This window comes from Labeo rohita, chromosome 2, assembly GCF_022985175.1.
Source record: "Labeo rohita strain BAU-BD-2019 chromosome 2, IGBB_LRoh.1.0, whole genome shotgun sequence".
Taxonomy (NCBI): Eukaryota; Metazoa; Chordata; class Actinopteri; order Cypriniformes; family Cyprinidae; genus Labeo; species Labeo rohita.
In genome coordinates this window covers 1,860,948-1,871,161 of record NC_066870.1, presented here as the reverse complement: position 1 = coordinate 1,871,161, position 10,214 = coordinate 1,860,948, and the positions used below count along the sequence as shown (strand labels likewise).

Below are 10,214 nucleotides of genomic sequence, written 5' to 3'. Positions count from 1 at the left end.
GGACACATACAGTATTTGTTTTTTATTTAGTAGGAGCTTAGTTACTTTGACGCTTTTTAATCAGACAGGCCTAAACCTTTCACAAATAATACTGACATTTACTCTAAATGAAATTTCGTTCGGAATGTAAGTTCGTTTCGATGTTCACATCCATTTCTACTTTTAAAGCTCGTGCAAATGTGTTTAATTAAGACATGCACAGAAGAGACAGTGACTTTCTGACCCGAGAAAAAAAGCGCAGGTTCACATGCAGGTTTCATTCATCAAGACCTCTCACAAATGATCATGTTTTTCCCTCTCTGGTTGAGGTAATTAAAATAGGAAAGGGCAGCCAAGACGTCAGGGGGGAAAATCTGATCGTAAATTTAAATTGGAGACAAAATCTTCTATGTCAAAGGAGCAGAATCGAGATATTCAGGTAAAAGCGGCTATAATTAGAGCGGCTGCACATGAGCCCGTGGCTCGGCGAGGTGGGCTGAGGGTCTGGACTCAAGGCGAGCCTGTGTTAAGCTGCGCGTTTTCGTGCCAGGGTGCTTGGGTTATCCAAAGGTCGGTGGGCTCGGCCATTTCCCTTAAGTCTAAAATCACACTGGTCCCTTTATTCGCGCAAAGAGCGCCTTCCAAACGGGCAGGAGCCAGCGATGGGCGTGTGGGATGTATGTGAGAGCTGCAGGCTGGATGGAGATGCCAAGAAACGGCGACTTGCGCCTTACGATTGGTTAATTGTTGAGGCTTTCAGATGTTTTGTTCAGTAGGCCGGCCAATGTCTGGAAATGCGGTCTAAATTTAAACGTGCAGTAAAAAAACTGGGTCTAAAACAAACGTGTAGCAAAAAAAAAAAAAAAGAAAGAAAGAAACGTGTATTGCTGCTGTTGTTTTTTAATTCAATTAAGTGAAAACCTGTTGTCGACTCCGACTCCGTTTTGATTCTGAAACCTGAACTGCTGAATCCGCGTCCCAAAAACTATTCTGCAGAGCTTCATCCGTGGGGAAGCCATTTATTCAGCTTAAATAGAAAAACCGTGGGTTTCGAAGTACGCTAAAAAGGAGGCAACGGGGTGGGATATTTTTTCAGGACAAGTCTTTGAGCCTTTAACTGGCAGTTTGACTGTCAGACAGAGCCTGAGTCTATGTGGACTCCTAATTGAAAACAGATGGCGCTTTGAGGTTGGGCTCTGTGCAGCAACTGTGAGTTTGAGACACTGCTCTTTTCCATTCAGCCTCAGCGCTCAGTCAAGCATACAGGTGCACGGTGTGCTTCTCTCTCCCTCTCTCACCTCAACCCTTCTGTCCTCACTCAACCGTGAAATGGAAACGTCTATACCGACGCGGATTGATCCAGAATGTGGGTTTGGTTTTAGCGCGTGACCTGAGCGATGCAAATGAACTGCATATTTGAGGATGAGTGTTTACTGTTCGTTCAGTTAGTTAGGTTACACTGGTGTCCATGTTAAAGTTGAATTAGACTAATAAAGACCGAATAATACAAATTATACCATATTATGAAATCATTTGAAGCTACATAATATTGTTATCAATTATACTGCTTTGTAATTTCAAAATCATCAGAACATGAGACAAAGGACGAGGAAAGCGTGTTTCATTTATTCAAACAAAACTGTAAATAACCCGCTGTATTTTCAAAATACAATTGAAGGAAAATAAAGTAAGGACTAACGATGTTTTCACAGATTAAAGCGTTTGTATGTTCAAAACACACTTAGTTTTATATCCGCAACAATATTTGTTTAGGCTGTGTAATAAAATTCTGCCTACCCATCCTTTAGACAATAAGTAAATAATCTGATCAGAAGATATTTTGTTTGCTTTTCAAGATGGCTGAAAAAAAAAATGCTGAAATATGAACACATGTGATTATATAATAACGTGTGTAACGCATATGTTATCATCTGTCATATTAGTGGATAAAGGTACAGACATCATTCTGCTGTAGCAAGAAACTCGTAAATATTGGAGATGGCTTTATTGAAAATTCATACAACATCTTTTGTTTTTATTTGTATGCATTTTACACAGTCTCTTTGATAGATCACACATTGCCATGAGCGGGTAGTCTCCGCAGACCAAAAGCGCCAGCAACTTATCACGATCTTGACACTGAAACGGATATATACGTAAACACAACGTAATATTCTTCGTCTGTGCAATAACAAATGTAGATGTAAAATAAATATAGTTCAGTAGGTAAACAGTTTAATAGATCGGTTCACGAGAGTTGATTTCAGAGCGTGATTCTGCTCGAGAAAAAAAAAAGATACTTGCGCTACATTGTGCATGATTATTAAATTAAATCAACTAGCATTTTAAGGTTGTAATTATTTTAATAATTTAATTTAAAAACGTATTATATCTCTGGATATACTTAATCCATAATTTGAGATGTTGTCATGTTATTTACATAATAAGCTATCCATTGCGTAAACTGTATGTTTTCATTTGCATTTGTTTGGTGTTTTCAGTAAACCTCAGTATAAGGCTGTTGTGGCATTTGGACAGATTATATAATCTCCAATGCATCGAGTTACGCTTCATATCAGCAAAATCAATTGCTTTTGCCTGTTCTGTCAAGTGAAATGTTTGTAAAATGTTCTTGCTCGTCGATATTTATTTTTTTTTTTTCTCCCAACATTAAACGGAAATTGAAATTGGAATGTTTTGACATCAAAGAAATGTTGCAGATAATCACTTTTTGATGTCTAATACAAATCAGTTAGGGAAGCTGTATGTATACGCGTACAGGGATGCAGCGGAACCATTTGGAGAACTAAACATATATTGTAGCCTATTTAAAAAGAATATATACATTGATATATAGGCTAATATCAAAATGGCCGGCCAACCTAAATAGATGGACAGGAGGAAAGCATGCATAACGTTTGAGCAACAAAATTATAAAGAAAAACAAGTGCTTGAAACACATCCAATGTCTATAAAATAATGTTTAAGAAGATCATCAGGATTGTGTGGCATTTTATTGATAAACTTTTTTTTTTTTTTTTTTTTTTTTTTTTTTTTTAACGGAAAATGTATTAAAGAGAAAGTTTTACAGAAATTGTTGCAAATATTCTTTTGGATTTTTTTGTTTGGTTTACGCTTCAACAGCTGCTTTCATGTTGCTTAAAATATGGCTCGGCTATGCTTTGTTAAAATGTAGTGACATTTAATCTGTTTAATGGTAAAATTTGAACGAATAACGAATAGCATTTCAGCTATTTGAACATTAAAATTAGAAGACGACGTCAAAGCAAGATAGGCCTTTTCTACGTTACATGTAGACTATTATTTTTTGTGTAAAACAGCTATGTTTCGTTTCAAAACCGAGAGATTGCAACGCCTAAAACACTCCAACCTCCAGCCTGGCGCAGGAATCAGAGTCTCTCTCAGTCCAAGAGCTCGAATGAAAGCCTGCATGTGGAATTTCAAATGAAGGCCTGCAAGCAGCAACATACACTTCTCTTCACCTGGACTGTCCTATAACTCAGTCCGCTCTGTTCAAGTCCGATAAGACTGCTCGTGAGGGAGCTCGAAATCATATAGATTTAAGAGGCTGATTTGGAGAACGCAGCACGTTCATTTAGCTGTTCTCCTGCGGCATTGTTGATGGTGCTCCGGCGGCCGACATCCTCCCTGTTGACCCCCGTCCCCTTCTGCCTTTTCCGTCTCATGAAAAATGATTCCTGCGCACTGATTGAATTTTATTCCTTCCTGACCTGGCCCGTTCTGTGAGGGCGCCATCAATCTTGGGCTTAACACGACGTTTGTTTATTACTCGGGAAAGGCTCTAATGACTTTTATGAGCATGATTACAACTTTTTTGTGGGGAGAGAATGCGCTGTAGAAGGCCAAAATTCATTGTGACCAGACGCACATGCGCGGCACAAATTATCTGTAAGCTCTAACTAAATTTATGTGTCGTTTCATATATGAACGCGTACTGATACTGAAACCTATTATTATTTTTGTTGTTGTTGTTGTTATTATTATTATTATTATTATTATTATTATTATTATTATTATTATTATTATTATTATAAGCACATTATTATTGCCGTCACCAAAAAATTATCCAAAATTGTTCATCATGAATATGTGTTTATATGTATACTTAGTATGCATATGAACGTTCTTATTAATTAGTGTGACTACTATTTTAAAGTAACATTTAAACATACGGAATATGGGCACATTTACCACATACCATCCTGAGTGAACGAGGCAAAACCGAGACGTTTTGTTGACGCACGCTAGTTAATTGGCCGATTAATTAACCGCTGTAATCACTACCAACCGCTCAAGCAATGAAAATATGTGAGGCAATGAGAACACGTGTGCATTTGCCCTCAAGGTCTTTGGGCCTATAACTGGGCCCCAGACTAAAATAAATACATAAAAAATATAATATTGTCTGTAAATAATAATAATAATAATAATAAATATACGCACTTGTTTAAGTATCAGCGAGCTTTCATACACTAAAAAGAATAGTAACATCTAGTTAACAGGTTTCTTTCAAGTCAAAAATAGTATTTAAAAATATTATTCAACCTAAATACATTCATTTATACCAGTCAAACTCTATTTTATGGCTTCAGTCGATCTTCAAGGTAACAATTACAGGTCATCACTTTTACAGTAAATACACTTTTGTATATACTTCATATTTTGCTTAATTGTTCAGGAAATTTTGATCATTTGAAAGCCGCTAAATGTTCGTGGCATCACATCTCAGTAAAATGAAGAAAAATAAAAGAAGATGCCACTCGCGTATTCCCAAATAGCACTTTTGAATAAATGTGAAATAAAAAAACTGCTATTAAACATATGAGCATTTTAGTGGCATGTTTCTTTAACCTGACTGGTGTCTGTTCAAATAAAAGTCAGAAGATTTAACTTAATATAATCCGCATCTTTTTTTTTTTTTTTTTTTTTAAGTGCACACAGCTGGTTTTCAGTATAGGCCTTTTCTGAAGACGCGCCTCTTAAGTATTATATTTATGAAGCCCAAATGCCTCGCCTTCTAGAAGTCCTGCTGAATCCTCTAGTGGTGATTTGAGTATCTTTGGCATGTCTGGTATGATATTAACCAAGCTATGCGCAAGTAAACACGTGGACACTGAACACAAGCAGTGAATTACAATGACCGAAACATTGTTCCCAAACGCCTCAGGTCACGCTGATGACAGACAGTCCAAGTTTGCATATGGAGTTGCGTAAGAGCAAATTATGACAAAACACGTTGTTACCTCACTGCAATTAAAATATAAATTGCTGGGCAATATTTTATTTTATTACTACCACTGCTACTGCTCTGTAAAAACAAAAAATATGCAGTTGTTATTTAAAGAGCTTTGTCTGGTCTAAATCTTCTAAATGATTTTGGTGGTGTAACCTAGTCAGGAATTTGATTGAGACACATTAAATAATATTTTGACTTAAAACCAGATGAATTAGATGGTACCACATTAAACACATTTTTAGTTTAGACTTTTACAGTTACCATACAGATAATAACAATAATACTAATTGTGGTGAGAATAATAAGAGTATACGCCTGAATTCCGCCTTACTTAATTGCGGGCTTTAGATTCTTGAGAATTTAAATTTAATTAAAGCACGTGATATTTTCATATTTTATGTTCAATGCATTTATTTATAAAATGTTGTTACATTTTGCTAAACAAAGTTATGTAATGAATAATGATAAAATGACTAAAATCTATACATAAATAGCATTTAATGAATAACATTTACTAAAAAAATGAAAATAAAAAAAGCAAAAAATCTAAAACAGATGAATGCATATTTAGTATTGCACGGTTGCATAAAATGCTGAATTATTTATTTGCTTACAGGGCCTGTGATTATTTTCACATGAACCAGCGTGCATGATCAGAGCATATTTATTCGTTTCTTGGTGCATTTTAGGATTAGGCAGGCGTTTGGATCAAGAAACGTTCAAGTGTGCGAATAATTTCGACACGCTTATTTGGATCATTTATGTAGGTAACTTGCACTTTCTTCAAGCTACTGTGCTCTAAATGCATTATTGCTCCATACTAGCACACAGCTCTGTTCCTGACAGGGGGGTTAAGAAATCAGGCGTAGCCTAATTTTAACTCAAATAGCATGGCAATTTATTAAACAAACAATGCAGTTCCTTCAGAATACTTTTTCAACAAAAGGAGATAATTTGAAAGAATATGGCGTTATACATGTTCCGTTCCTTGTTATAGTGGAACATTTGGACAATGAATGCAGTTCAATTTAGAAACACTTTTTGGTGTTTGGTCCATTATATCCGGCTACACTTTAGAAATAAATTACTATATGCAATTTACACGTAATAACAAGTCCATAAACGTCTGACGCATGTCAACACAGCCCAGCATATAGCTCACAAAAACGAAGAAGACTTACGTGTTATTCGAAGTAACACTGTCCTTAACAAACCAAGATCAAGTGTGTCTGACTCTCGCGTTTGTTCGGTTTCTTTTCAGTCCATCACGGGGGTAGAGTCGGTAAATGTCAACGTCTCTCGGTATCGAGAAAAGGGAAAATCAACAACAACAAAACGAAGAAGAGGGAGAACGAAAAACACTTGTTTGGTCAAAACTTGCTGCAGTCATACACGAAAGCCCCCGACGTGCGGTAGATGGGTTGACTCGGGGGAAAGGACATTTGACAGCTGTTATTCCCGTTCACCGGCGAATTATTCAGACCGATTCTCTGCGATTCAAACATCTCTCGAACCGAATGGAAGTTCTGCTGCTGCGCCGGGTACGTGGCGCCTAGATGGCCAATGTCTCCGGCCTGGTTTAGGTACCATGAGGCGAGGCGCCCTTGGTGCGGATGGTGGCCCTCCTGGGCCGAGCTGAGATTCCCATGGCTTAAGGACGACGTGGTGGTGGTGATCGAGTAATCGGGCAGAGTTTCGTCCACGGTGGTAGTGGCCGCCAAGTGGCCCGAGCGGTCTCCGCCCGCGTACAAGCTCATGGCCTGCATGTTGCAGTGATAGGTGGTGGCGTTGGAGGTAGTCGAGATAGAGTTCTGACTGCAGGGCGAGCTATACACGGACGTCTGATTGGGCGAATAGTTCAGGGACAACGTGGGAGTTATACCTGTCCGTGAAGAGGCCACGAGAGACGGGGTGAGCTCGCCGGAGCTCTGAGGCGAGCCGCGCAGGGAGGTCATGATGTTATCCACGCTGAAGCCCTGCGCGGGGGCCTGGCCGTGGTGGTGATGCTGCTGCTGCTGCTGCTGCTGCTGCTGTTGTTCCCCGGCGCTGTCCAGGCTGAGAGAGCGGGTGGACGGGATGCTGTGCGGGCTGCCGCTCGACATGCTGCTGCTGCTGTCGGGGCTCTCAATCTTGGGAACAGTTCTTAGCGTGGGCGAAACAGCCTGCGGCGGCGTGGACGTGCCGTTCTCGGTCTTAATGTCCTGAATGCGCACGGGCTGCGAGCCCGGTACCGACTGCTCCTGGTCGCGGCCCGTCTGCTGCTGCGGCGGCGGCTGATTCTGTTGCTGGCGGGAAGGCGCTTCCTTGACGTTTCGCTCTTCCTTATCCTTTAAGGCGTCCTTCTTTTTGAAACGCCGTCGTCGCCTCAAAAAGCTGCCGTTCTCAAACATATTATACGAGTCCGGGTCGAGAGTCCAATAGCTGCCTTTGCCAGGTTTTTTGTCATCGCGGGGCACTTTGACAAAACACTCGTTCAGGGACAGATTGTGTCTGATACTGTTCTGCCAGCCCTGCTTGTTGTCCCGGTAAAAGGGAAAGCGCTCCATTATAAACTGATAAATACCGTTTAGGGTCACCTTCTTGTCCGGGGAGTTCTGGATGGCCATGGTGATGAGCGCAATGTAACTGTACGGCGGTTTTACCATATCCTTGGGCTGCGGCTGCGGCGTGTACGGTCCGTACGCCCTCGCCATGCTGGCAGGGTACTGGTCATGGGCCGCGTGCGAGTACATGCTCATGGGGGCTGGCATCCCGGTGTACCCCCCTCCGGCGGCGGCCCGGTAATAACTTTGGTCGCTGCTGATGTACGGCACGACTCCCAGCGAGTTGGGACTGGAGACGGAATAGCGCGCCTGCATGACTTCTCTCCAAACGGTGCTGGCGAAGAACAGACGTCAAGAAGTCTGAAGCAATCCACAAGTCCGCTTAAAATGCGCCTCCTCTGAATCTGGGAAGGCAGTCCACCCGAGAGTCCACGTTCTGCCACCGTATTTACAAAATGTGACTATTGGCCCGGTTGTGGATTGGACTCGCGTGCTGGCCACCTCTTTCTGTCGGAGCGCGCATTGGAAAACTTCTGAACGCTAAGCATCGGTCACTACATAATACTTTTGCGCACTTCAATTCTTTTCCCCTTTTGCTGCCAGTAAGACTCCTCCCAATAACATCCAAGTTGTCCAATGGGAGGTCGGGCCGTGCAAAGCGAGCGGCCACACACAAGGTTGAAGAAAAACGAGAGGTGTTGGGACGTCCCAGCCCACCCTAGCCAAACACACACTTCTCCAGACCTTAAAGAACCATACTCTCCGCAAACTAGCCAGCGCGGATACGCACCAGATTGAAAAAGCATTAATTAAGAGATTCGAATGCAACATTCAAAACGTTTTCTTTCAATAAATAGTATCGGGTGTAATAATCTTACGCTATTACATTGTATATAGATATAAATAATACAAATAAAAAAATATAAAATACGAACGGATTCATCATACCTCTTCTCTGAATTATTCGATTAATTCATTTGTACGTAAACATTTAAAACAAGCTTTGATCCAGCCCTAGTGCAAACAAGTGCTAATAATGAATTGTAATGGCTTGTTTTTCGCACCAGTCCATTAGAAGCGTTGGAGAACATTTGTTTTCAAATAATCAATATGGGAATTAGCGTAAATAATCTCCGGCTTCCTGCATTTTTAAGTCGTAATGCTAGTTCTTCATTAACACAGGCTGCTAGTTAACGGTCTCAATCAACACTGGTGAGCGGATCAAAGCCCATCATCCCGGGCAGAGAGCTCATTATGCTGGAATTAAGTAAGTTAAGACACTGGAGAAAGAGCTGAGGTGCGAAAGTTTGCTCCAAGTGCGAGCGAGATTAAAAGCCCTGAGAAACAAATGGGTAAAGCAAAACACCTCACATGTGTCACCATTGGTCAAACGGGTGAGAATCATGCCATTCTTCACCTTAGCGCCTCTGCGCTGTTTTATGGCATGCCAATAAAATCGGTGTCTTCATGAAATGGTTCACTTCCCAAGTTAATGCTGTGAACTTAAATGTTTATTTATCTGCCATTAAGGTTTTAACGGATTGCGAGCACTTTAAAATAGTATTATCATTATTGGGATTCATTTTTTAAAAATTGCAAAATGCAAACAATTATTTGTATTTAATTATAATTACTATTTAACTTTTTTGTTTTTTCAACTTCAGTTTTCTGTTCTGTTAAATCTACATTTAAACGATTCTTCAAGCTCCTTTAATATGTGTTCATAAAGCGGGCCTAAAAAGTGCGAAAGCGAAAGCTTTGTGGACCTCGCGCATATTATTTCGAGGTAAAACCCAAACAATCCGCCCTAATTCTTAAAATGTACGACGACCACGCATCCTTTATGAAAGGAAGACTGGGGGAGGGACACAACATTTAATTGTGAATGATAATTGTGAGGCCAAGTTGCGGTCACAATATCTTCCTAATCCCCCACAGGTCGCTCTGATTAAGTGACCATGGACTAGTTGATACTTCACTGGTTTCTCCTTACAGGGACCCGGGCATGAACTTTTTCTTGTGCCCCAGGCTATTTGTACAATTCAGTGCGCGCCTCTTACTTAACCCCAAACTCCTGCCCACCCCGAACTCCCATTCCAGCCAATTAAACCAGCTACCTCTGGATAACTCGAAAACAGGACTGTTAAAAGCCTGATGTAATTGTGATGTACAAGAAATGCTGTAGTCTTAGGCTAATCATTTGTCAACAAAGATCAGGCAATTTTATTTTTTGTCCAGTTGTCTATTGAAAGGTAAAATAAAAAGGAAAGCATATACGAGGCTCATTAAAAAAGTTTATGTTTTTATTATTATTATTATTTTTATTTTTAGCTAAATGTGCCACATTTAAATAAATGTTATTAGTGAAAGTATGATTTCATGGCACTGAATCGAGATAACTATACATTATGTTG

At 40.2% G+C, this 10,214-nt stretch overlaps 1 protein-coding gene across 1 annotated transcript; it reads right to left on the bottom strand.

Annotated features, from left to right (window-relative positions):
* Window positions 1-2,264: 2,264 nt before the first annotated feature.
* Window positions 2,265-8,349, bottom strand: foxc1a (forkhead box C1a). Its single transcript, XM_051123125.1, has one exon. It carries the CDS (start codon window positions 8,113-8,115, stop codon window positions 6,628-6,630), a length of 1,488 nt encoding a protein of 495 aa, XP_050979082.1. The 5' UTR covers window positions 8,116-8,349; the 3' UTR covers window positions 2,265-6,627.
* Window positions 8,350-10,214: the final 1,865 nt, after the last annotated feature.

Bases quoted from the DNA above. Each gene is read 5' to 3' on its own strand.
- foxc1a (XM_051123125.1), bottom strand. From the start codon at position 8,115: ATGCAGGCGCGCTATTCCGTCTCCAGTCCCAACTCGCTGGGAGTCGTG.